This window comes from Paramisgurnus dabryanus, chromosome 3 (assembly GCF_030506205.2).
Source record: "Paramisgurnus dabryanus chromosome 3, PD_genome_1.1, whole genome shotgun sequence".
Lineage (NCBI taxonomy): Eukaryota > Metazoa > Chordata > Actinopteri > Cypriniformes > Cobitidae > Paramisgurnus > Paramisgurnus dabryanus.
In genome coordinates, this window is record NC_133339.1 from 26,399,704 (window position 1) to 26,427,471 (window position 27,768).

At 37.5% G+C, this 27,768-nt stretch overlaps 3 protein-coding genes across 3 annotated transcripts; 1 reads left to right on the forward strand and 2 right to left on the reverse strand.

Moving 5' to 3' along the window:
- Positions 1 to 1,507: 1,507 nt before the first annotated feature.
- On the reverse strand, positions 1,508 to 9,775 carry tbc1d17 (TBC1 domain family, member 17). The gene is made up of 17 exons (XM_065273839.2): positions 9,631 to 9,775; positions 8,941 to 9,036; positions 8,412 to 8,489; positions 7,965 to 8,082; positions 7,446 to 7,632; positions 7,211 to 7,322; positions 6,962 to 7,132; positions 6,756 to 6,881; positions 6,534 to 6,637; positions 6,014 to 6,108; positions 5,141 to 5,257; positions 4,958 to 5,058; positions 4,548 to 4,647; positions 2,785 to 2,882; positions 2,551 to 2,667; positions 2,366 to 2,452; positions 1,508 to 2,270 (listed from the first exon to the last, which is right to left on the reverse strand). Exons 1-17 carry the CDS (start codon positions 9,655 to 9,657, stop codon positions 2,085 to 2,087), a joined length of 1,920 nt encoding a protein of 639 aa, XP_065129911.2. The 5' UTR covers positions 9,658 to 9,775; the 3' UTR covers positions 1,508 to 2,084.
- A 269-nt stretch (positions 9,776 to 10,044) lies between these two features.
- On the forward strand, positions 10,045 to 15,889 carry akt1s1 (AKT1 substrate 1 (proline-rich)). Its single transcript, XM_065273840.2, has 6 exons — positions 10,045 to 10,175; positions 10,859 to 11,548; positions 11,692 to 11,968; positions 12,066 to 12,149; positions 14,101 to 14,270; positions 14,390 to 15,889. Exons 2-6 carry the CDS (start codon positions 11,156 to 11,158, stop codon positions 14,525 to 14,527), a joined length of 1,062 nt encoding a protein of 353 aa, XP_065129912.2. The 5' UTR covers positions 10,045 to 10,175; positions 10,859 to 11,155; the 3' UTR covers positions 14,528 to 15,889.
- Positions 15,890 to 16,071: 182 nt separating this feature from the next.
- LOC135769633 (tripartite motif-containing protein 16) lies at positions 16,072 to 27,695 on the reverse strand. The gene is made up of 5 exons (XM_065279104.2): positions 27,552 to 27,695; positions 20,928 to 20,963; positions 18,524 to 18,586; positions 18,307 to 18,446; positions 16,072 to 18,073 (listed from the first exon to the last, which is right to left on the reverse strand). Exons 1-5 carry the CDS (start codon positions 27,604 to 27,606, stop codon positions 17,663 to 17,665), a joined length of 705 nt encoding a protein of 234 aa, XP_065135176.1. The 5' UTR covers positions 27,607 to 27,695; the 3' UTR covers positions 16,072 to 17,662.
- Positions 27,696 to 27,768: the final 73 nt, after the last annotated feature.

A 27,768-nucleotide genomic window follows, 5' to 3' on the forward strand; every position in this document is an offset into this window, starting at 1 on the left:
GTCTTTGTGACACATGGGCCGTGTCGTTCAGTGCCAAACATGAATTTTAATGGTTTAACAAAACATATGTTAAAAGATTGCGTGCTTCATTAATTTGGCACTTTTAATTCAGGATGTTTCTTATTTGTTATTAAAAATGTCCAAGAACACATTTTAAATATAATTTCACAATATTACAGGTTCTCATTTCAAAATGTTTTGACACACAATACCCTCCTTTCTGCTAAATGGATAATCTTTTGAAATTCTTAAAAAAATAGACTCATTTAACAGTGAGCTAAATTCATAAGGGGTACAAATGAACAAATATTATCATATTAAAGCACAAACAACAAAGTCACAGAAACTACATTTCTAAACATTTTAAAGGGAACTATTACTAATGCCTATTAGAAATAATAAAATAATAGCAAATCCATAGCTTAAAGGGATAGTTCACCCAAAAAAGAATATGCTGTCATCATGCTCATGTTGTTCTAAATCTGTAGGATTTTTTTTTCTGTTGAACACAAAAGAAGATATTTTGATTTACAAATGATGGAAACCACACAGCTGATTTTAACCATTGACTTCCATAGTAGGAATAAAAAATACAATGGAATTCAATGGTTACAATCAGCTGTGTGCTTACCATCATTTATCAAAATATCTAAACAGGTTTAGAACAGTAATTCTCAAAGTTTGGCCGCCAAAAGATGACCTAAACTAGGCAAGTGTTTGTACAATCGTCACTTATTTAAGTAGATTTTTAATGCACTTGCGAAACTGTGATATCAGTTCTTCTTTTAATAACGTAAAAATGGATCGGTTGGCTAAACCAAAAAGGGTCAAAATAAAAGATCAAGCGTCAACTGAAAACAACTAAAGTCCACAGATCTATTATTTTTGTAATGTACTAGTTTTTGTTTCATGTGTAAAATCCCTGTAATTTCAGTGATTTTGGACATTAAGGGGATTTTTTTCAGTATTTTATTGTTACCATAGATACAACCATAGACTTCATATACCCACCACCTCAGTTTTAAACTAATGGCTCTTTGGAATGACATTAAGTGGGACCTAGGCTGTTACAGTATGTGTAATGGCACTTTTTGACACATGTGCAGTTTGTTGTTCATATTAAGCTGCAACTCATTTCACATTTACTTTTTCAAATGAAATAAAATTCATATAATAATTTTTGAACATAGCATTGCATTTGTTTTTAAAAAATTAGTTTTTGACTTGAAACAGTGGCATATTGAACTTAAACTTAGCTTATCCTTCCTATTTTGTTGTTTTGTCGGGGAGTGTTAGAGTGGGATTCTGTTAGGTGGTCCTCAGAAAAAAATTGGAAGATAAAGTGGTCCTTGGGCTGAAAAAGTTTGAGAAACACTGGTTTAGAACAACATGAGGATGAGTAAATGATGACAGATTTTTCATTTTTTGGGTGACCTTTCCCTTTAAATGCATAATAATAGTAAAATAATAATGATTGCCTTAACAAGAAAAGAAAGAACAAGTCTGATTTTAGTTACAATACAAATTTTAAAGGTTTTATTGGATTTCTTTTAGCCATATGAAAAGCATACAATTGCACTATGGTTAAAAAAATAACACAATAAGTAATTTATATTTATGTATATATGAGAATTACAAGTTCTTGTAACATTACATGCACAGCATTATACTTTTATTAAATGTGGCGTTTACAATTGCTAAAGTGAGAAAGTAAACATAACAGATGGAATATACAGTACACTAGCATACAAATGCTTAAAGAAAAATAACTAAAATAAAAATACATAACCACACCAACAACAAGATATACAATTTCGTAAATATTAATATGTGAGCTGCAACAGTTATGCACATCCTAAAGTCATCACATGATCCACAGTCATTCACACACCAAACAGCATGCTGAAAATAATTCTGCCCTTCTTAGGAAAGTACAGTGTGAACGTCTTATCAACTTTTATTAACAGTTTTGCATCTCTAAATTACATTTAAATATATCAATGTCAGTATTGCATAAACTAATATTATCATAATTAAATTTCAGTTAATATTCTAACTTCCTGGTCACCTGCCATTCACTGGAATTAGGGGTATGTAGGAGGTGGGCGCTGTGGTGTCTGCCCATTAAATGGCTGGCAGGATGTAGCTCCTCTGGCCTCTGATTGGCTGAGTAGGGTGTCAGTCTCTCTGTGCTCCGTATTTGGACTCTCATCTGCTGAGCTTGACGGGATATATATTCCGAGGACTTCCTGTACTTTTACAGGAAGCTCCTGAGAACACAGCAGTTACATTACCAGGTTAATTGTTTATTGTACAATATAACCACTCATATCTCTCCTTTATCAGAGCACTGTTGGCATCTCACCTTGCAACTGGTTAGCTGTAAATAAATGGCTTCTGCATCACACAGCAGTTTTTGAAAATCCATCTGCATTGACAGCTCATTAATGTGCTGTAAACACACAAACACACACACCTTAGAATCAAGAAAATTCAACTCTGTCTTCTAAAGCTTTTTGCTTCCACATGCTAAAACAAAGCTATACATACCTTAAGTATAGAGTTAAAGTCATGATTTGAGCCAATGAGTTCTTTTTTTTGTGACTCAAGAATGGAGCAGGCCATTAGCAAGTGAATGTTTTCGCAAGGCAGCCGTGTCCAAAAGACCTGAAAAACATTGGAGGAGGATTAAAAATAAATATAAAAAATAAAACAGTGCTGCTTTTATATACATTAATGTTTGAATATAATGTGATAACTGCTTATTTATCAGATTTATCTTACCTCCCACAGACTCAAGATGTCTTCAAAAGTAAACTCTCTCTTAAACCAAATTAATAACCATCGGAAACAAAAACAAAGCGAGCCACTGTCCTGTGAGTCTGAGACAGAGGAGAATAGAAATTGAGATAAGAATATTTTGCAACCAAAGGTTTACATAGCTTTAAATTTAAATATTTTTTAATGCATCTTATTTTACTGTTCTTTTTATTTAGCTTCATTTTTGTTTTATTGTTTAACTTTAGGTTTTAGAGGTCACATTCTTCCTGATCCCCTTTTTACAAACTTTAGTTAGTGTGTAATGTTGCTGTTAGACCATAAATAACACCTGCAAAATGATAAAGCTCAAAGTTCACTGCCAGGCAAAATATTTCCTTTAACAGAATTCCCCTTTCATAACCTACAGTGAACGGCCGGTTTGGACTACAGCTTTATACTTCTCAATTGATGACGTCAATAAGGGAGTTTTTGCCAAATTCCCGCACACAGGAATATGTCAGTCGCCAGCTAAGCTCAAACGGCTCTGCTAAGCTAAGCTGCTGTCGAATCACAACGCACTAAACAAACTACACAATCAGAACTCGTTACGTATTTCTGAAAAAGGGACTTTACAGAAAAAGGAAAACATCAGCCCGTTTTTAGGACAGTAAAAACAGCGGTATACAGATAATAAATTGTGTGAAAAATACTGCGTTTTTTTTACACATGAAACATGAAGACATGTTATATTGCACTGTAAACACAATCAAAGCTTCAAAAACACAGAAAAAAACAGTACCTTTTACTTTAGTTGACAATTTAACCGTTTTTAGTTTAATTTTTGTTTTTCAGTAGGGATGCACCGAATCCAGATTTTTTGGGTTTTAATCCGAATACCGAATCCTACTCGCATCCTTATTCCATTAACACAGTAAAACACATTAATGAAGTAAACAACGTCCACAGCAGTGTATTTTTCTTTTATTTAATTTTAACTGTAAAAAAGGATAGGCAACATTATGCCAGGATGAAAAGTGGGAAAAACTATTTTGACAATTACTATAAGCCTATGCATAATGAAAGTGATGCGGTGTGACACGCTCGTTTTTCCAGGTGCGTCCACGAAATGTGAACCGCCCCTAAGGCTCACCGAAAGAAAAAGCTTATCTCCACGTCAGCACCCGATGTGTGTAATCAACGGCCGCGTGACGTCGACCAGCGTAGCGCAAGCCTAGAAAAAATATAGGATTCAGCCGAACCCGAACCCCGTCAAAAAGCCCAGTATTCGGCCGAATCCGAATCCTGGATTCGGTGCATCCCTATTTTTCAGTTTATTTCATTTTTAATTTTAGCTTTAGTACTTTAAGGGCTGCCAAAGTTTATTTGTTAAATGATGATATCATTTAAATATGTTTAGCAATACAATAGTTTTCAGGGCTGCAAGTAACATTTTCTCAGATGCAAAACCCTCTAAGTGCATTTTTTTTTAGCTTTTTTACTCCCCAACAAACCAGTTTTTTTTAATGGTCTGAAGCTGGGATTAAGTGCATTTGGAGCTGAGGTATTTTATGAATGTATAATACGTGCCGAGAGCATTTGGTCAATATGATTATTTTATTTTTAAGGTTTGGCATTTAGAGGCTTTTGCATCTCTTATTTCATGTTTATTGGAAAGCTGTAAAGATTTAAATTTTACAATCCTATGCTCTACAAAAGTCAATTTAAGGTTATTTTCTTTAGTTTTTAGTTGTCTTGGAGTTATATTTTTAATGTGTGTTTGTGTTTACCCAGGTAGTCACATAGCTCTGGATCAATTGCTTTCAGTAGGATGCTGAGCTGAAGGAGCTGTTGTTTCATGGCCTCCTGAGACTCCTCAAAGTTTTGATGCTGAGGACAAAGAAAGTTTTAGGGGCGATTTCCCGGACAGGGATTAGCTTAAGCCAGGACTAGGCCTTAGTTTAATTAGGAAATATAATTCGTTTTAAGAAACATGCCTTACTAAAATTTTAAAGCAAAACAAAGGGCACTAATGTATTTTAAGATATGTCAGTCCAAGTTGTTTTCAGTTTGGACAGCTCTTACATTTATTTTAGTCTAGGACAAATCTAATCCCTGTCCTGGAAACCGCCCCTATATATCCAAAGCTAATGCATTGACTATAAAACAAACAATTAGCAAAACAAAAGTGTATACTGACCAATAAATCCATAAAGCCTTTCAGACACCAGAAGGACTCCACCTCATTCTCAGTGACAAAGAGGAGAGGAGACAGAATATCACTCATTCCCTGGACATAACCTAGAATGGCAAAGTGAGAGAATTGGTTGAAACAGTGCCGTCTGGTGGATGGTAGGTAGAATTACCATGAAAAAACACTTACCTAGGTCAAAATTGTACATGCAGTATGTCATCAACACATCATGTAGGAGAACAAGTCCTGGGTTATCATCCCCAGAAAAAAAGGAATTCTGCCTGTCTGTTCGATTCACATCCCGTTCTGTCCAAATCAGAAAAGAGCAGGAATTTATAAGTAGTGATTTATCACTGAGCCAAAGACTATTACTTTTAGATTTGAGAATATGTTTGTATGTTTTTATTTGCTTATCTGACTCATTTGAGCCCAGCTTTTTTAAGTGGTTTAAGGTTTAATCTTTTGAGAATCCAAAAATAGGGATTAAGGTGGTCCTTATTTTTCAACTTTTAAAAGTTCATGCTCTTAGCCCACCAATATGTTTGAATAAATAATTAAAAAAATAAGGACAATTTTTCCGATATTAATTAATATTTAGAGGTTGCTCAAGACCTTTGAAGTTTAACACATCCACGTATTATGTGATACTTTGTGCTAGCATGTATAATTGTTTAATAATATGTACTTATGGCAGCAATGGACTTATTTGACCATGCTCCATTCAAATTAAAACTCCTGAAGCAATGGCTGAAGCAACACGAAGCATGTCCGCTATATGGTTACTCGGATCAGAAGAGACTAAAATAACTGGAACAAAGTTACCCTGCAAGAAGCAAGTTTTATGTGCGTTTTTTTTTTTAATTGTACAATTTTTGCAAAAATATGTGATTTCGGAAATATAAGGCTTTGAGCAACCACTTTATAGGAACAATTAAAAATGTTGCACAGTGTGTTTTTATTGATATCCTAACACATTTAGGGGGTGAGAGTTGAACATTTAAAAAATTTTTTTTACCCATTATAAGGGCCACCCTAATAATGATGACAGATAGCTGAACTGACCTATGAGGCTACGGTATCCTCTGAAGAGAGAGTTCCTCATCTCCTGTTCTTCACTAACTGATTTCCATTGAACCTTCATCCTGAAATACTCATCTCTGTTTGAAACAAACAAACATTAAACAACAAAAATACTTAAACACTAAACTAGTACCCTAACAAGGTCGAGCTGGTTGTATACATGGTTGAACAGCTGGTCTCCCAGCCTGATCAACTGACCCTTTAACCCCTTTAAAAGCAATAAACCACACCAGATAACACCAGTTCAACCAGAGAAAGCTTTTTATCTTTTAGCATGCACTTTAAGTGTGACAGAATGCATATCATATCAGTGTATTTTTAACAGGTTGTTAAAAATGCATGTCATGTGCTGACTGAGATAAACGGCTATAAAGAATGACACAGGAAACCACAAAAGATCAAATCACTCTAGATAACACTATAATGAAGAACTGAGTGAACAAATACGGTGTCAATTTGGAAACCTTATTTTTTGATAAATAATGGGAGATGTTAAGCTCACGTTTTGACCAGAAGAATTTCCTCTCTCTCTTTGGTTGTGCTCTTCCACGGGTAGAATCCCAGGAGGAATTTCCACACCTCCTTCCGCAGAGATGGAACAATGCCCTGAAAGAAGAAACATTGTTTTTAATTATCAGATCATGTCAAAATCAGGAAAAAAACTAGTTCCACAAAATAATAAACAATTTCTCTACACGTCAATGCAATGACAACATGGGCCTACCCCTCTAAACACCAGCTCCTTGACTCGCTGTGGATCAGTGACACGCCCTTCTGAATCCAAAAACTGATCCCAATTATCCAAAGGTTTTCCTCTTTTGACTTCCGGTCTGGGGCCGAGCTCCGCCCCCTTGAGAAAATAAAATCTCTTATTCATGTTTATGCATGAAAACACTTTTAGATAGACACACGAGAAGCTCTGTGACTTACGCAGGTGATGAGCTCAAAGCCTGGCTCCTCGTCAGCCAGATGCGGACTTAAAGCATCCTGTGGAGAGCGGTTACCTAGGGTCGACTCTGGAGGTCTGATTGCTCCCCGGAAGAAGTTAGTAACTTTGGAGAACCCCCCGAATGTGGTCGCATAAGGGTCCTGAATAAACCTCTGTAGGTACAAACATACATGTTTCTAGCCTTACAAAAACACTATACAACCTTAACATAATCTGTGAAATAGACTTACAGAGACAAGGTCTGCACTGGTATCATCAAAGAGGTGCAGCTCATCAAACGACTGCGAGAGGGCTCCAGAATCATGTGGGTATGCCAGAAAGAGTCTACCATCCAGGGGAGACCTAAGACAAGAGATTGGACCGAAATGTGTCATGCGAGTATACAAGTAGTATATAGGTACTACAATGCAAAAGTGGTGGCTTATCAGAAGAGATATAAAAGAAAGAAATTTGTATGCAACTCACGGAGCAAGTCGAATATACCGCTGCATGGCTTTCAGCAGCTCTCTAGTGCCCCCTCTACGGAAATGCAGTGGAGGGAGAGAAGCACTCCCTCTGGTGGTCAGCACCAGGAAGTTCCTGCCCAGAGAAAAGCGAGCCCTCCGCAGGGAGTACAACTCTGACAGGGGTAAAGAGAAGGCACCCCAGTGACCTGCCAAAAGATGGAAGACAAAGCTAGTCAAAACATAAATGGAAGTGCTGATCATAATGTACTGTATTTAAACATTTAGGGACGGTTTCCCGGACAGGGCTTGTGCTATTCCCAGACTAAAATGCATGTTTGAGCTGCCTTCATTTAAAAACACAGTCTACTGGCATATCTTAAAACATATCAGTGCCACTGTTTAATCTCAAGATGCACACCAGTATTAACTAAGGTTTAGTTCTGGATTCATTTTAAACCCTCTCTGGGAAACCACCCCTTAGTGTGCTTGGGAAAGAGAATGCACACATCCAAAATCAGCTACCAGTTTAGAACTGTACCCGTTTCTTTAACTGGCAGACGCTCTTGCCGTCTCTCCTGCTTGACTGTACTAATGACGGCCCAGTCTGGCTCATAGCCTGGGTCAAACTTGGTCTCTTCTTCCCCGTCCTCTCCGTCCTTTCCGGAAACACAATGTTACAGTTAAAAGAGAAGTGTGATTTGAGCGACTTCTTTGTTAAACTCACACTGTTAGTTTAAGTCAATGTTGCTATCTAAAACAAACAGAACTATGCATGATTGATGTATTGATTTACATCTTACAGGGAAATTAACTTATTGATTATTGTTGTCTTTGGACGATAAAGTCTACATAACATAAACATATTTATTCTTTATTAATCTTCATGTTTAATACTGCCATAAAAAGCACTTTACTGCCATTCCCAGCAGTGTATTTTACAAGTGAACTTTGATCTTTAACAAACCACCAGTCTTTGTTCACCAACCTTCTTGGTGTATAAGACAGCAGGAGTGTTTCTTCCGTCATCCTCAACAGGGCTCCATTCCAGTGCTGGCTCTCCATCCTTCAAAAGATTCAATTCATATATATAGCACTTTTCACAATTGTTTAATTTTGCTTTGCATTAATAAAAAGATCAATAGATAGCCAGGCAAGTCTTTAAATAACATTATTTTGGAAATGTGGAAAGACATCACCAATAATGTATTTAACACTCTTATTCATTTATTGCATCAAGTGCAATGTACACTGGCCATTTTAACCATTCAGGGCGTCATACTACATTCAAATTAATATGGATAACTTAACCTTTGACCCTTAACCATAAGTCCTTTTATTTAGAAAAACATAAATATTACATGAATGACATATCTGGGGTTACTAAACTTGGAAGGATTATGTTGTTTTGAAAAAAGAAAGAAAATATAATGTAATTTAGTCATCAATGCATAAAAGTCTAATATATATCAAAATCATAAAACTATTTTAAAAAGACTGATACAAGCTGATCTTACCCGTTCAACTATCCGGATAAAACCAGGTACGGTTGTGTCCTGATGACTTCTCTTGGCATTGGTGTGGAGATAAACCCCCTCCTTCTCAAAAATCAGCTGATGAATGACACAACACAACACGTTTGCTTTCTAATAATAACACAACTATATTGCATTATTAGCACTTATTTATATTATGAATATTTTGTACATTTCCTGATAAATAAACTGACATTTCAGTATTTATTTCCCAAAGCAAGACCAAGAAACAAACCGTTTATTTTCTGGTTAGATTAACTGCTGTATTAAAGATATCAGGTAATACATATGACACATTATTCATAGGATGTTGACAATATTAGATCTTCAAAGTAGGCAATTAACTGGTTTGACAAGTAAAGTCAAGCAACAACAAAGCATTAAGCTACTTGTTACCCAATGTGTGGTCGTGACATATTAACCCATCATAAAGTTTTGACAATGACTAAACCATTAGGCTCGAACCAACAGTGTCAGTCAACAGACTGCGTACTGGCTAACCTAACCTAGCTAACGTTACAGCTGTGGAAAACTATTTGACAGTCTAATACAGTGAAAATAAAAACGTGAAAAGATAAAAAACGATAACGTTACATAGATTTTTTAAATTGGTGTCTTGTCAGATATTAAAGACGATATAAACCCAATGTTACTGACAAACAAACTACACACCTTGTGACTTTCTGGCTTCGCCTCCATTCCTCAGTTGCTCACTTCGTCGACCAAAACAATGGCACTTCCGTTTTTCCAGTAGGACACCGCCCCCTCCGCAGCAGCCAATCAGATATTTCAAACTCATAAATTGGCCTTATATATATTTTACAAAATAAATATTAAAAATATAAATATTTTAATTATAATAAAATAATACAAATATGATATCTATTCATAAGGATACACACCAGCAGGTCATTGAAAAACATTTAATACATTGGAGTCTTCCACAAATTACAAAGAAATCCCATGAATGCCATATAATCTCATATTATTTATTATTTATGCCTTTCATTATTTTATCTGAACATAATTATTCTTTCTGAATGAGGCATGAGGACGCGCGCGACCATCGCGGGTGCGTCTGCTGCTATGTAAACAGCGCTGTGCACGTCGCTGCACTGGAGTCTAGGGGAGAGACAGGCAGGCACGGACGGATCAAGAGAGGGTTTTAAGGTGTAGGACTGAAAGACGAGTGGCAAATGTGGGAGGATATTAAACGTGTAAGTTGATTACTATTTCTTCCTTTACGTGATTGTTTAAATGTATTTCTATTCATTCAAAACGTTGAAACAAATGAAGCCATCAGACGTATGTTTGTTATTAGCTGTATTGCTAACAGTGGAGCGGACTGGCCTGTATTGCACTTGGCCAGCGAACCGATCAACAAGCTCAAAATCAGCGTATGGCGTAATGCAAATGCACCGTTGTTTATCCACGTATTTCAGCAAAGTTTCATCTCCAATGCCTACTCATTAAAAGCTGACATTGACAAACAAGACAACAAAAACAACAACAGCAGCTGCAGCGTCGTATATATCACGTTGCTTCGAGAGGCATTCAGATTCGCTGCATGCACAACAGGCCTGCAAATCAATTTTATGGGTGCAACTGTATTTAAACATGAGCATTAAAACGCATTAAACGTTTAAGGTGTGTACGTGTGTGACACGTGCGAAGAAATGGAGGTGTGCCCCTCAAGTGAGTGGGGGTGTTTAACAGTTGAGGTGTCTGGTGTAGCTCAGAATTGTGCTAGCTTATATTGAAAAAATGCATAGCTTGAATGCACCGCAAAAAGCGTCTGACAAATGTGTAAATGTTAATGGCATGCATACATGTAAACATGTATTGTGTAATTGTAACTATAATGAAATATAGTTCATACATTATTTGTTTTTCTTCTCAGGTAACACCAGCAAGTGACATCCTTCCTCTCTCCCCTAGTTCTCACATGCACACGCACACTGTCACTTCATTACAAATGTGCCTCTTATAACCATCAGCATGTGCTAAACCAGGTTCTCTTTACCAAAGAGTGTAAAATACACAACAAACTAAGATTTCTGTAAAGACATAAGGTGACATTTAAGAGACACACAGGCACAGCTAGTAGACAAATAACACGTATCCTGATTTGACACCAGCATTTTAACATTCCAAAACGAGTCCTAATTCCAAAAACAGAACCATTGGTTGAACCATCATGGCCGCTGTCACCAAATCCTCTAACCCTGAGATCCCAGATAATCATAAGGAAAGCTGGCTGGCACTGCTTGCTGCAGCTGAGGCGTATAGTCAGAAGGCCGGGTGTGATTTGGCTATTCTGATGGCATATAAGAGGTTTGGAGGTTCTGGGATTGAGGGCGAGGGAGCGAGGAATCATGAAGTAGGTGGAATTCTGCCATCTGGAACCAGGAAGTGTGATTATGGATACCACATTTGGGGTCAAGGGCCACTGGCTGAGTCGTCACGGCGATACATGGATGACATCGCAGTTCTGCACTCCACCACTGTACTGACGGCAAAAAGGCATACACGTGTGAATACAGAAGCGGGAGGAGCCAAACTAGGTGTGGACATGCCCTCTCAAAGGGTGGTAAGTTGGGTTAGAGTCACTGTAATAATTAGTAGTGTTGAAGTCAAGACCACCGAGACCAAAGATTTTGAAACCACTATGAAAGGGTAAGTTTTACAATGGGATAACAACCTTATGATTTGATGATGATGTTTTTTTTAAAGAGCCTTACTGGTGATGGAGTCGGGACTGTTAGTCCCAACACAAGACTTTATTCGCAGAGCTACCCGTCAATTTACAGCTCACCTGCTGCTGTGGGGCAGCCTACAGGGCATCATGGGATTGGAGAACTTGACAGGGAAAGAGCAGTGATAGAAGGACATGAGAAGTCAAGAGAAAGAACAGACTTTGTGTGCCTTGAGGGGGAGGATGAAGAAGAGGAAGAGGAGGAAGAAGAAGAAAATTTGGATGAAAGGAGGCGTAACCTTAATGAATCGGCCGGTAAGTGGCCTGGTATGGGGAGATGATGTTTTTCGTTATATATTTTCTGCAGTAATATCTGAATTAAAGTGATACATTTTGTCTTTTGCTCTCTTAGGAGTCTTTTCGATGGATGAGGATTCTCTGTCTCGGGACTGTGAGCCTTTCTTCGAGTCTGATGGGGAAGAGGAGAGCACTGATGGTGAGAAGCTGGGCTATGAATAATTGTTAAACTCAGTGACTGTAAATATTGGTTAAAGGGGACATTTCACAATACTTTTTTTTAAGATGTATAATAAATCTTTGGTGTTCCTAGAGTACATATGTGAACTTCTAGCTCAAAATTTAATTTTAATTAAAAATTTATTAAAAATTAATTTATTATAGCATATTAAAATTGCCACTTTGTAGGTATGTGGTTGTGTCCTTTTTAAATGCAAATACATTGATCTCTGCACTAAATAGGAGTGGTGTAGTTGGATAGTGCAGATTAAAGGGTGGTTTATCCCCTTCTGACATCACAAGAGGAGCCAAATTTCAATGACCTATTTTTTAACATGCTTGCAGAGAATGATCTACCAAAAGTTACTGGGTCATTTTTTCCACCTTTTTTTAGGATGATCGAAGCACTGGGGACCCAATTGTAGCACTTAAACATGGAAAAAGTCAGATTTTCATGATATGTCCCCTTTAATGTCCCAATTTCTGTGCTGTAAATATAGATCTTCACGGGTCCACCTAGATCTGAAAACTCGAGGTCCGACCTGAGACGCAAACAGGTTCAGGTCTAAAAAAATGTATGTGCCGGACACGGGCTAGGTGTAATATTATTGGCCTCGGGGGATTTAAAATGAACGTGTTTTTGCAGAACGGTTCCAAGAGCATATTTGGAGTTAGTTAGTAAATGTCCCTGCTTTTCCAAGCTAATAATGGTAGAAAACAAGTTTCAGGGATCTTCTGACTTTAAACCACAAAAAAGTGCATCCATCCTTCACCAAAGTAATCCACACAGCTCCAATGGGTTAAAAAGGTATTTTACGGGTAATTGATGCAATTTTGTAAGAAAAATATTCATATTTCAAACTTTATAAACGATAAAAAAGGATCACACAGGATACATTTTAGCCCGAACTCAGAGTACCCCCCCCACCCCCCCTTTAACTAGAATAAATGAAACTAGTGAGAGTGAGGTGATGGGGTGGAGGAGGGATGCTGCAAAAAATCTGTCACGGGACACAGGTGAGGGACTGCTATTTATAGGCACCTCTTTGCACTGATTCGTGGATCACATGACCATGCTCCTCCTGAACTTGGTTAACTCAACTTTTTTTTAACTCAAATTTCAGTTTTAACACCGCTTCAAAGGACTCTAAATTATCCCAAACAAGGCATAAGGGTCTTATCTAGCGAAACAATAGTCATTTTTAATGACAAAAATACATAATAAGCACTTTTAAAGCACAACTTCTCGTCTTGCACTAGCCGTGTGACGCATCAGCGGGACCTCACGTAATTGCATAAGCACGTAATTACGTAAGCACGTAATTGCGTCATGCTTTGCATGACGTATGCAAAACTACCATTTCAGTGTTTCCAAGTTTGGAGAAAGAGGACCGTTCCGACGTTGTTGTATGTGGAATGATACTAATTAATGTATTTGTGTCAGTTAATTGTTAAAATGGTCCACAAGTGTGCATTTCACACATAATGCGTGACCTTTCGACGTGATGACTCATTACGTGAGGTCACACGGATGGTGCAAGACGAAAAGTTGGGGTATAAAAGTGCTTATTTTGTGTATTTCTTGTCAAAAATAATTCTTGTTTCAATAGATAAGATCCTTATGCCTCGTTTGGGATCGTGTAGAGCCCTTTGAAGCTGCGTTAAAACTGCTATTTTAAATGCATTGAAACTGTAAACTGTCGAGGTCCAATAAAGTCTATTAAAATGAGAAAAAGCCTGGAATGTTTTCCTCAAAAACAAAGGGAGACATCAACATTTTTGATGACATGGGGGTGATAAAATATCTGGATTTTTTTAAGAAAGTGGAGTAATCCTTTAAGATGGGTTCCAGCATTAACTTGTCCCCTATCTTTAAGTGGCTGGTTGTTCAGGAATGTTTTTTATCTTCAATTCGGTTTTATTCCTCTCAGGGTCACTAAGTGAGGAAGCGCCTCCCCCTCCGCGTGGCTTGGCCATGGGTCGCTTGGCATCTCGCTCGTCCAATCCCATGGCAATGGCACGTTCACTGCCTGTTTCTGTACCAGTGTGGGGCTACCGGAACAACCACGCCCAACAGGGCGACTCCCACAGTGGAGAACGGGTCAGTAACGCTCTCATAGTAAAAACTAGAATTTGCTAAACCATTATAAAACCCCTCAATATATCCACACTCTAATACTAAACTGTTTAGCTTGATGAAAATGGGCTTTTGTATTTTAGGTGGGCTGTGCAGATCTGGACCACATAGCAGCCAGTATGAAAGCTCTCCTGGTCCCCGGGGCCACAGATGGAACGGAGATGTTTGGAGCACTGCCGCGACCTCGTCTTAACACAGGAGACTTCTCTCTCAAACACTGAGAGAAGAGGGTATATGTACGACTGAGTGTTGGCACGAGAATCAGGGGGAGGCCAGTTGTAAGCTTAATTGAGAGTGAAAGCGAATAAAACTGAAGCGTAGAGTTTATAAGACACAGGGAGGGATATTTTTTAGCAAAGACGTTGCCAAAATCAAAAGCTTCTCTTGAATAAAAGTATTTCTATCGCATTGCAAGTGACAGAACCTTTTAATAGCAAACCTTTCATTTATTTTTGCAGCAGGAGAAGTAAGAGAATATCTGATTGATTTAACAAGTGCTTCTCAACCCTGTTTTGGAGCCCCAAACACCAGCATACATTTTGGATGTTTCACAATTTAACACATTTGATGCGACTCTGTATTATTGACTGCAAGATCTGAATTGGGTGTGTCTGATAAGAGTGAGTGTTGCTTGGGGGTTTCCAGGACAGGAAGCACTGGTTTAAACCAAACGGTGTCATACTTTATGTAGTGCATTTCATTAAGAAACACTAAATGTACATCATTGCATGACTAGTTGCACCCAGTATTTGTCCTCTGCAGTGTGGGATTAACTAATCGTATACGAGTCGATTTACACACTGATACTCAAGACATCCAGTATCAGAGGAGCAATGTACATTCGCAAACACTATGTGTACTTAATATATATATAGACTACTGGACTCAGTAGTTTATATTCCCCAAAAGCTGACTAGATGTTAATGTGAATGCTTAACAAATGATGTCATTCTTTATCTTTGTGCACTCACTTTTATTTCTTTAAGATTTACTTAATCAGGGCTTTGTAAACAAAAGGCAGGATCTTATTTGCTTCTTAATGTTCTGAAATCCGTTAACTTTGAAAATATTCTGAGTTTTTGACAAATTAAAGGATGGTTTACCCAAAACATGAAAGTTCTGCCATTTACTCGCCCTCATGTTGTTTCTGTTTTCTAGAACACAAGGAGAAATTTTGCTAAAAATGAACACCCCCCTTTCCCCATGTAAAGTGAATGGGTACTGAGGCTTTCAGCAACGTTTAGCATAACATTCATTTTTGTACTCCTGGGATGAGTGAGTCTTATTGGTTTGGAGCAACATATCAGTGATCGATGTAGAATTTTTATGTTCGTGTGAACTATTCTCATAAATGCATCTCTGGCTCAACCAGTGAAGCAGGTATGTGGATATGCACGATGTTCTGTTATTGATAGTGTCCTAAATTCTTTAAAACACCTGCGTGATTGAAGGAATAAAAAAAAGTTGAATACGAGACTTTACACTACAAAAGTCAACTTGCTGTGTGTCCATTTTTAAACATTTCACAGCTGTTCAATGTTTAAGTAAATGCGTTTTCAATAAAACAGTTGTTTGTTGTTGAATACTGTCTTGTGTGTTTTTTGTATAAGTATTCAAAGACTAAATCCACTGTGGAATGACAATGCTTTTTACCAGAAGAGGGCAGCATTAATCCTGTACTGTTTATAAGGAATGTGTTGTAACCAACAACCCCAAGACATATATCTGGTTTGATCAAAATTAATCAACAAATGACACAAATGGATAATTCAGTCAAGTACTATATGCACTGAGATATATCTTTATTACAATATCTGTATTTGTCATAACATGGACTAATATAAAAGTATTTAAACTACAAACACAAGACAACTTTCTATTAAAAGGTGTAAACTACACAAATACAATAACTGGTGTAAATAAAGGAAAATAATTTGAGTGTTTTTGCAAAAAATTATTTTGGCACTTAAATTCTTAAGTTTATTCAACTTGGATTTAAAGAGCACCTATGGTCCGATTCACGATTTTATATTTCCTTTGCTGTGTAAGTGTGTATTAGTACATGTTAACGATATGCAAAAGGTACAAATCTTAAAGTAAACAATGACGCAAGTTATCGTCTCCAGCGTAAATCTCTTTTCTAGGATTACAACAAACACATGGATTATAGGCAACAGTTTACTTCCTGGGCCTGTTGACATAGACACCACGTGCATTATCATAATTCTTCCCGCTTGGACCAGGGGCGGCTCGTGACTGCTCATCCGAGGATGCGCTAATTCAAAATAAGTGTTCGGATTGTCACACGTGTGGTTCCCTTTTCCAAAATGTGTGTCATGTGTTTCGAGAGATCCTGCATCACGTGTTTTATCAAAATAAGTGCCTGCTGCACACGCGTCAAAACCGTTATTATAAAAGAGACACGTTCCCAAAATACACGCTAGAAACTCTGATTACGCATGAGATAATGTGAGTATCTGGCAAATGTGAGCGTCTCTTTTCATAAACCCTTTAGACGCGTCTGCAGCAGGCACTTATTTTGGCATGACACGTGATGCACACACGATCTCTCAAAGCGCTGAAAACATATTTTGAAATTATGAACCACACACATGACGGGCTACATACATGTTGTGACGAACTTCGCATCCTGCGCTTCAAAAAAAGAAGTCACCAGCCGCCACTGGCTTGCACTGTAAGTAAACTGTAGCATTGCATTGTGAGCGAATCTTTCAAACATGGTAAGAAGTAAGAAGCATCACATTTCCGTCTGACATCAGAGAAAATTCGGAGCTACAAAAATTTACTGAAACATAAACTACGCGAACACATTGTATTATACCAAATGCACACACACACACACACACAAATGTTTTTAGCAATGAAATAAATGCACTTTAAAAGTAATTTCAACTTCAATTATTTATCTTGACTAATGATGAGAAGCTGTAATTTAAGGTTAAGTTAGCTTACGTAGTTTTAATTTAAATATATAAGTTACAGCAACTCATTCTCAAAATAAAAAATCAAAGTTAAAGTGACTTCCAAGTTAATTATACTTAAAAATTTAAGTGCAAAAGCATTTTACAGTATAGAAATTAACTAAGATTTATACATTCTGTAAAAGCATTTTTTTAAGCTTACGTGTTATTTCATTGCATATGATAACAAATGAAACTTTTGAAAAGTGCTACCATAACATGAGCTTGCTTGCTTTTTGGCCAACCCATGTGTAATAGGCTGGCATTAGAATTACATTAGTATTTCTCATGATATTCTGGTTAACTAAATATTCTTGCACAGCTCTGTTTTTTCACACCCCTTTTCTTTCCATCGATCCCCCCGCCATTCATGTCCTACTGATCTTTCTTCCGGATCCAACAGTGAGATTTCCTGCCCACCCAGAAACCGGGGTAGAGCTTCTCGTTGATGGTGGTCTTAAACTGATAAAGCAGACTGACCGCCTTAGAGCCATTCTCTTCAGCTTCCACACGGTAAAAGTTGAGTAATCCAGCTGGCTGATCTGCATAGATCCCAATGGTAGGACAGAAGGGAGCATGAATCTCTATGTTCACCCCATTGTGCCACACATGGTAGCAGGAGCCAGCCCAGCCCAGACCCCATGACACCTCATTTTCTCCTAGGCCACAGGGACCATCCTTAGTTTTCCGGGCTGAGCTCTCACACGCTGCCCCTATCACCACCCAGCCTTCGCAGTCAACCTCCCAATATCCACGATTACCCCAAACACACTCCCTACACAGCACCTGCAAGAGAATATTATAAACTTTTAGTTCACTTTTAAAAAGTGAACTTTTATTATAAACAATAACAAAACCCCAATGTCACAGGGGGCAAGGCAAATTGCACAAAATTTTTTGAATTCAGTAGTGAATTATTTCATTACTACACATAAAATGAATTGATCTAAATCAGATTTTTATAACATTAGAAAATCCAACAAGCTAAATAAAAATATGCAGTCACACAGTTTATATACCTGTGGTGAATGTTCATATCTTTCAGGTCGGTCCAGAACAGGACACATTTCCTCACACATACGGGACACCTTGGCTCCACCTTCTGAAAGCCACAACACTTTCTGAGACGTTCTGTCATCCAGAGTGAAATCCATCCAGTCTGAGAGAGATGAAGACAGTAAGAACAGATACTGTTCAATATAAAACTGTGTCTGTGTGTGTTTGTATCAGACTTACATTCCATCAGTTCAGCTCTAGTCCTGGGCTCAGGGATGTTGGGAACATATGACGGTGCCTTTTCTGGAATGGAGAGGGAAAGAAATATTTCACTATAGTTTACAATGATTGCATAATCCTGTATAAGTGACAGCACGTGTCTGATGAAGGCCCAGGCATAATTTTCATTGCATTATGAGTATGAACTCTCTCCCATTAAAACCATTAAGAGCTGGAAAGACGCTAGGAGTGTGGTACTAGCCTTCAAAATGTCACAGATTTCATCGCACATGCAAAACATATTATCAGATTTGCATGGTATGTTGATGTAAATCCAAGTGTTCTTGTCTGACATATGCTCTATCATGAAAAAAGTATGTTGTCCATATATACACTCACCTTAAGGATTATTAGGAACACCATACTAATATTGTGTTTGACCCCCTTTCGCCTTCAGAACTGCCTTAATTCTACATGGCATTGATTCAACAAGGTGCTGAAAGCATTCTTTAGAAATCTTGGCCCGTATTGATAGGATAGCATCTTGCAGTTGACGGAGATTTGTGGGATGCACATCCAGAGCACGATCTGGTGACTGTGGGGCCCATTTTAGTACAGTGAACTCATTGTCATGTTCAAGAAACCAATTTGTAATGTTTCCAGCTTTGTGACATAGTGCATTATCCTCCTGGAAGTAGCCATCAGAGGATGGGTTACATGGTGGTCATAAAGGGATGGACATGGTCAGAAACAATGCTCAGGTAGGCCGTGGCATTTAAATGATGCCCAATTGGCACTAAGGGGCCTAAAGTGTGCAAAAAAAAATATCCCCCACACCATTACACCACCAGCCTGCACAGTGGTAACAAGGCATGATGGATCCATGTTTTCATTCTGTTTACGTCAAATTCTGACTCTACCATCTGAATGTCTCAACAGAAATCGAGACTCATCAGACCAGGCAACATTTTTCCAGTCTTCAACTGTCCAATTTTGTTGAGCTTGTGCAAATTGTAGCCTCTTTTTCCTATTTCTAGGGGAGAAGAGTGGTACCCAGTGGGCTCTTCTGCTGATGTAGGCTATTCGCCTCAAGGTTGTGCGTGTTGTGGATTCACAAATGCTTTGCTGCATACCTCAGTTGTAATGAATGGTTATTTTAGTCAGATTGTCTTGACCAGGACCAGGTGTTCCTAATATTCCTTTAGGTGGGTGTATATGCACCTATGTTAATCTATGACAGGGGTGGGGAACCCTGGTCCTGGAGGGCCACTGTCCTGCAGAGTTTAGTTCCAACGCTAATTAAACACACCTGAAAATCAAATCAAAGTCTTCAGGATCACTTGTAAATGAAATTCAAGTGTGTTTGATTAGGGATGGAACTAAACTCTGCAGGACAGTGGGCCTACAAGACCCAGGGTTTCCCACTCCTGATCTATGATACACTCTAAAAAAACAAACGGTGCTATATAGCACCAAAACAATTGCTTTGGATCGTAACGATAGAAGAACCATTTTAGTGCCATATAGCACCGGTGAAGAACCAGTGAAGAACCAGTGAAGCACCAGTGAAGCACCAGTGAAGCACCAGTGAAGCACCAGTGTAGAACCATATAGGGGCCATATAGCACCACATATGGTTCTACATAGCACTATATGGTTCTACACAGGTGCTTCACTGGTGCTTCACTGGTGCTTCACTGGTTCTTCACTGGTGCTATATGGCACTAAAAATGGTTCTTCTATCGTTACGATCCAAAGCAACTGTTTTGGTGCTATATAGCACCGTTTGTTTTTTAGAGTGTAAGAGATGCTGCAAGCAATTTGCCAGAATGTTTGAAATGTTTTTTTTTTATTTAAAAAACTAACAAGCTGATGAACTGAATCAGGTGTTTTATATAGGGAGACATTTGAAACGTTCTGGGGGGCCGAGGACTGGAGTTGGAAACCACTGCCGTCTCTCTGACAGCCCTACAATCGGCGAAAAGAATATGGGAGCGATCCATGCATTTAGCCAGTTAGAAGCAGTTCCTGCATCTGGCTAACAGAGGATTGATTCCAGGAGTAAAATGAGATACTGATCAAATATGTTGGTTGAATGCACTTTTTTTAAAAGCATCAGCCAAATTTGTAAATGTAAAAAACGTCTGTAGTCGGTTACAGCAGTGGTTTCCAACTCCAGTCCTCGGCCCCCCAGAACGTTTCAAATATCTCCATGTATAAAACATCTGATTCAGTTCATCAGCTTGTTAGTTTTTTAAATTAATAAAACATTTCAAACATTCTGGCAGGACCCTGATGAGTGAAATCAGGTGTTTTATTTACGGAGACATCTAAAACATTCTGGGAGGGGGCCCTGAGGACTGGAGTTGGGTACATTATTCACCAGTGAACACTCTTGCTGTAAGTTGTAGTTGTAAACTCATACCTGAAGGTTTTATACCAGCTTTTGATTCTTTTCTTCCTGTAGAAACAAAAATTAAGAAGAACGATCAGTACAGTGGTGTAGTTTCCAGGATTTATTGGTGGTAACCCCTTCCCATTACAACCCCCCACAAAATGTATACAATGATAAATGAAAACATATGTACAGTACACTTCAAACTAAATGTACACCCTTGCATCAGTGAACATCAAAGAACCAAGAAGTGCCGGCCTTCATTAACTCATCTTATCCCACATTGGATATAATGTCGTCTCACCCTCCTTCTGTAGCTCTGGCATGTAATATATCACCATAAGGTATGTCATTCATGTACCCCTGCCGTTATTAGCACTGAATCATATAGTTTACTTATGCCTATCAGGGGTTAAGTTACATCTCTGTAGCATGCTAGTCCTAAACATACATTTATCACATACACCGATCATAGGCTCTGTCAGCAGTTACCAAAAATAAATTTTCTTTCCGCTGGGCCTCATTTCAAAAGTGTTAGTGGTGTTGGTGTGTTTATGCACAGCACTCTATTTATACTTTTAACACAAGGTTTCTATCCACAGCTGATTTTGTCAAACACCTCTATCATTTTCAAATTCATTTTGTGAATGTGGCCTCACTCCTTTCTCTCGCACTCGGTCAGAGGACTCCCTTGGGTCATCATAATACTAGGTGTCTTTAAGCTCAGTGTTGATGTTTGTTAGTTTGAGTGCTAATGGCAGTAATGGGTTGGCTATGGTCTTACAAGTTCTAATGTGTGGTGTAGTTGTGCAGAGCTGTACATTGGTTCAGTCTTTGCTATGAAGGCCTTCCGCATTTTTAAGCTTGTTGCTACACTTAACAAAATTGCAGCATGAAATTTAAACAACTTGGTTTTGCAAGTCAATTCAACCTACTTTTTTAAGTTGTGGCTTATATAAGATAACATAACTTATAAAATCAAGTTGAAATTGTTTAACTTATTTTTTAAGTTAAAGTAATATAAAAATATATGTTGATTTGACAAAAATGCTGTGTATTTTTTACAATAGTTCCATTAAAGGGGCCATGTCACAAGACTTTTTTTAAGATGTGAAATAAATCTTGATAATACCATATTGATAATTTATTAGAATATTTAAAAATTTGACACTTTGTAGAAGGTGTGAGCAAAAATGTGGGTGTGTCCTTTAAAATGAGCTGATGAAATTCAAACACTGATCGCAATTGTGGTTGTTTGTTGCAATTGAATCTCAATTGTGCTGTCAAATATTCTCTCTCTCTCTCTCTCTCTCTCTCTCTCTCTCTCTCTCTCTCTCTCTCTCTCTCTCTCTCTCTCTCTCTCTCTCTCTCTCTCTCTCTCTCTCTCGCTCTCGCTCTCGCTCTCTCTCTCTCTCTCTCTCGCTCTCTCTCTCTCTGTGCACTTTTATTATAAAAAGATGTCATAAGGAGAGCCAAATTTCAATGACCTATTTTTCCACGTGCTTGCAGAGAATGGTTTACCAAAACTAAGTTACTGGCCTGATCTTTTTCACATTTTCTATGTTGATAGAAGCACTGGGGACATAATTATAGCACGTAAACATGGAAAAAGTCACATTTTCATGCCATGGCCCCTTTAAAAATATAATAGCCTTTCCGTTACATAAAAAGTTGAAGAAATGTTTTTAGACTAGGCACCTTTACTTTTTATATTGTGAACTGTTACATCACCGTTGTGGCCCTGAGTAGGTGACCTCATGTTGTCAGTCAGACAATTTCAACCATATACAGCTTGTACACGGTAAAATAAAACAATGCTTCTCCAGGACCAATGTGCAACACAAGACAACACAAAACACACACTTAATTGTACATAATTAAATAATCTTAATTAGACTAAAATCCAATAAATAATATTGGAGTGGATTGTTTCTGCAATGCTGTAAGTGTAATCTAAGTCAGAAGTCCAAAAGAGGGCATTTATTGAGATGTCTGAAGGGGAAGTCTCATGAAACACCATGAGGAATTTTGTCTCACTTTCAGTGATATCTGATAGGCTCTTGCTCAAGGCTGAGCTGGTCTTACAGCGGGAGGTGAAACAGGTGACTGACATCCGTATAATGACTTTTCGTGACAGTATACGCGCCCAAAGTGATCGAGTCAGCTGCGATGCATCACATTCAGGGATGTCCTTACACCTATTTGAGACCCCACTGTACTGTTCATGATCTCATTGACAATCACCCAGAACACTGTACCATCATCATTTATTTTATTTTATTTTATTCTTTCTAAGTGAACATATTGTGTGGTATCCATAATGAAAGCATTTGGTTAAAATGTTCTGAAAAATCAAGCGAACCAAGAAATGTTAAAGGTTTATTTATTTTATCTTTTGTCCACTTTTCAACACAAACTGAAGCCCCTAATGAAAACATGCCGACTCTATACAGATTATGACATGCCCATTAGGCCATAACTGTGAGATACAAGAATCTAAAAATTGACAATAGTTAAATATGACAGCGAGAATTTGGCTTGGTTTTGTGGAACATACTGCGATCATTGATCAAGTTGCACATGCTATGAATTACACCGTAGGTGTAATCTAAATGCTAATATACATTTCAGCGGGTGAAATATAGAGGGATTGGTTGTACAGGAGAGGCTAAAACAGAGGCGGTAAACAGACGGGGGCTGGAGATAAGAAACTGCTGCTGACAGGTCACTCCATCAGTAATAGCCCATTTCATCCTCTCTATGGACCTCTTCCTTATAGGGGCTGGTATGGAGTGAATCAGTCAGGACAAGAGGGAGGGGCGGCAGACAGTCAACATACTTTAGCTATGATCATTAGACAGGGCAACAAAATCAAACATATGACAAAATAATGAACACCTAGTGCTATTATTCAAAAAAGTGATAAACGAACCTCAGATTAATCTCTCTTAATAACCTTATTTACTATGTCTCTGATTCATACATAAAATATAGCAAAGGATATTTCCATTATCTCAGCTTTTTAAAAGTTTAATAGAGATTGACAAACTTTATTGTAAAATTAATTGCTGTGGATTGTAGCCCAATGTTATATACAAATAAAGCAAATAATACAATATCTTATAAAGACATGTTTCTGTAATGTCTATTCACAGATGAATGGTAAATTTGGATGAAAACAAGAGGTACATGAAGGAGTTTAGCACAAAAGCTTTGTATCAAAGTCCTCTAAATCTAAGGGATCATCCACAAATCCCTGTTCATTCAGTTATTTGCCTAGATAAACGCAATGTTGTTAAAGTCTAATGGTCTGACTATTGATAGAGATGTACAGACCAAAAAGCTCTGTTAGACATGATGGGGAAGACTAAAGAGGGAAGAAGAGAAATTTACAAAGATATTTAATGCTAAATCGGTGTGCAAATGTTTTCACACACATGAAACATCAGTTAGTTTGCACACTGTCAGAAAGAAAGCTGTCACTGGGGCAGAACCCTTAAAAAATACGTACCAATTTGGTACAGAAATCATGTATACATTTTATAACAATATGTACCTCTGAGGTACTAAGATTAACTCATTTTTAGTCCCAATAACAGCAACGGACCTTTTTTTCTAACAGTGAACTGTTGATTTGAGATAAAAATGACACTTTTAGAATGGCGGATAACGTTTAAGTGTTTGGTTGTGTATTGCCCTCCCTCATTTATAACAATACAAGTTAGAAACAAATGTATAGCAATAGAATGGACACCCAAAGTGTGGCATCATGGGATATCCATATTGTGATTTTTTTCAGTATAATTTATTAATGAAACATTAATCATAGTCAAATTAGCTGTTGACATGTTGTTTCATGTTTCAACAACCTTCAACAGATTCCTAACATAACATTTGCACCACATTGAACTTGAACAGCCGTGACCTGCCTGAGGATTTTCTGCTATGGGTAACAGCATTGAACTTCACCTCTTTTAGCAATGGTATCTATACGGATGACCTCATAGGCTTTGGTGTCTTTGGTTCTTGATGACAGTGCTGTTTGTGTTGGACACATTTTAGGTGTGCAATGCCAACCCCTGCCATGCACCCAGCCACAATGCCCGCACCGGTACAGTACTTTGTGGTTAGATCAAGTTGATACTATGCGTGATGCTTTGAGCAAAGGAGATGGATTTAATCTCTCTAGCCGCCAAGTGTTGAAAAGCCCATGTTGAGTTTCGCCCCTCTGTTGATTGCTACTTGAAACAGACCTGATGAAAAATAACATGAGCGGACAGATGCACAAATAGAGTACTGAAAGTTTTTGGAAGTGTCACCTATCAGAAACAGTCCTGAGAAATAGACTGTGCCCAGCCATATGGGAGAAGTTCTCAAATATTATCTAGATTAGATCTCTCTTATCATACAGACCTAAAATGCAGAGAATTACACGGTTAAGGTGCATATATATGGGTCATTCTACAAAAAAGGTGGAAATTTATTATTAAAAATGTATTTAATAAATATAGACTGTCCTTAAAGTGAGAAAGTTTATTTATTTAATTTTCTTTTTTTTCCTTTTTTTAAACTTTTTTTTAAATGTCTGGTCCTGAAATTGCCCTGTCCCTTTGATCATACATGGAAGTTGAGCTGTGTACTTATTATTTAAAACCATGTTTTTTATAAAACAAATCTTATTTACATTTACCTGTAACCCTGTATGAATTTACTACAAGACTGAAATGGTAAAAAATACACTATTAATATGAATAATATCAAATAAATATTTGTCCACCAAATTGATGTCATTGGTGTTACCCTACCCAAAGCACCTTTATTTTGAAAATCAGCTCTTTGAAGTTTTTCTTGGGGCAAGAGGTCAGTGGAAGAAGTGCAGTGGAGGAAGGTAAGAGGTTTGTGAGATGTCTTACCATATTTGTCTAAAATATCATGATATATCTAAGAATTTTGAGATAAGATTTTTTGGATGTCATCAGTGTTACTCTTTTTATAGCTGGGAGTGTTAAGATCTTTACATAAAAATACATTATACTGAATAAGTATGTGATTGTTACATCTCTGATGAAATAGCACATGGCTAATGGCAGCCATTTAGTTAAAATGTTAGTTTTTTCTTTAAATTGTCATTGGTGTTACCGTCATTGGTGTTACTTCTCTAATGAGTACTTCCTAAGCACTGTAACTTTGACAAGTTAATTAATGCCATTAAAGAAGTTTTGGGTATGTTGGAAGAAGTTCATTTAAGCAGATTTCCATCACCTGAATTCCACCTTTTCTGTAGAATGACCCATATGCTGTTTAGTAAGATAGTAACTAAGTGTTTTAAAGTTTATTATTGCTCTGATCAACAAGATGGCATTTCATAATTTTGCCAAAAAATAGCTATTGAACTTGAACTAGAAGTTATAATGGACGTCAGAGAGAGAGAGCGAGAGAGTTAACGTTAGATTGACGGATAGGTTGGATGGGTTAAAAGAAAGTGCAATACAACTACATTATCTTCTTAGAGAACAACACTCAAAAAATCTGATCATCTGAACTTATGAAATGGTTCTTTGTACACACTTTTATTATTTTTCTGTGAAATCCTTAAGCTGTCCACAAGAGACAATAATAGTATGAGAGTTATCTACCTCTTCTCATCCTATCCACCTCTCCGGTCTCTCCTGTTTTCCCCTGACCTGCGTTTAGGAGTCATAATTACTTTTAGTCTAATCATTATTGTGGTGACACATTTAGTTTGGGTACTGTCACCAGCACTGTAAATATTGTACATAGGCAGACAGGTGGGGAGGTTTGAGGTGTTAAAAAAGATGCCTGTTATGTCACCGGATGACACACACAACCACGCACACGCACACACACACACATTCTGGTTTCCATGTTTTGTGGGAACATTCCATAGACGTAATGGTTTTTATATTGTACAAACTGTATATTATATTCCCTTCCCCAAACCCTAACCCCAACAATCACAAAAAACTTTCTCCTAGAAACATCATTCTGTTTGATTTATAAGCTTGTTTCCTCATGGAGACATCAAAATGATAGTGTGAAAGGGAATTATTATTATATCTTAAAAAGTAGAAACTAATGGATTACTAACAATTATCAGCATACCTACATTAATTGCCAAAAGTGATGTCCGGGTGGGAAGGATGTGTACAATATTTATTAGTTACATTAGACCATCAAAATATAAGGGATGATGGACAAAACACTAAACTTTTAAGGTATTGGATAGAAAAGAGAATATTAGGGAATCTGAGTTTATTTTAATATACAAAAAAATGCAAAATAAAAAACTCATAGGTAAAAAAGCATACGATCTGTTATTAATCTTTGTCGATGCTCCTTTGTGGTCATTTCCTGGGATATATCTTTAGAAACTTGGCACATGTTGTGTGTAACACCAATGCAACATGCATCCAAATGTATAAAGCATCTTTAATTTAACATAAAAATGTTTTTTATAAAAACAAAGAAGGTAGCTGTTCAAAGCTAAAATGTTTGCATGCTACTGTACATATTTATATTTGTTTACATATCTAATATGCACATAATAATTCTATTAATTGTATATAACTAAATAATCATGCATATTGGCACACAGCTAAACTTGACTATAGTGAATTCTTTATGCAACCTTACCTGTTTTCTTTGCTTCAGGCATGGCTCCGTTGGTGCTTGGGGTAATAATGGGCATTACAGGTGTGGATGAGCGTCTTTCGACTCTGAGGCTCTCTCAGGCTCAGAGTTCTCTCTTATTCACTTCCAGAAGGGGGGCACACTGCATATGGGGCAGTAGGTGTTAAGCATGTCATGCGTGTATCTCACGTGTACCTAACGTGTTAAAAGAGTTGTTAAA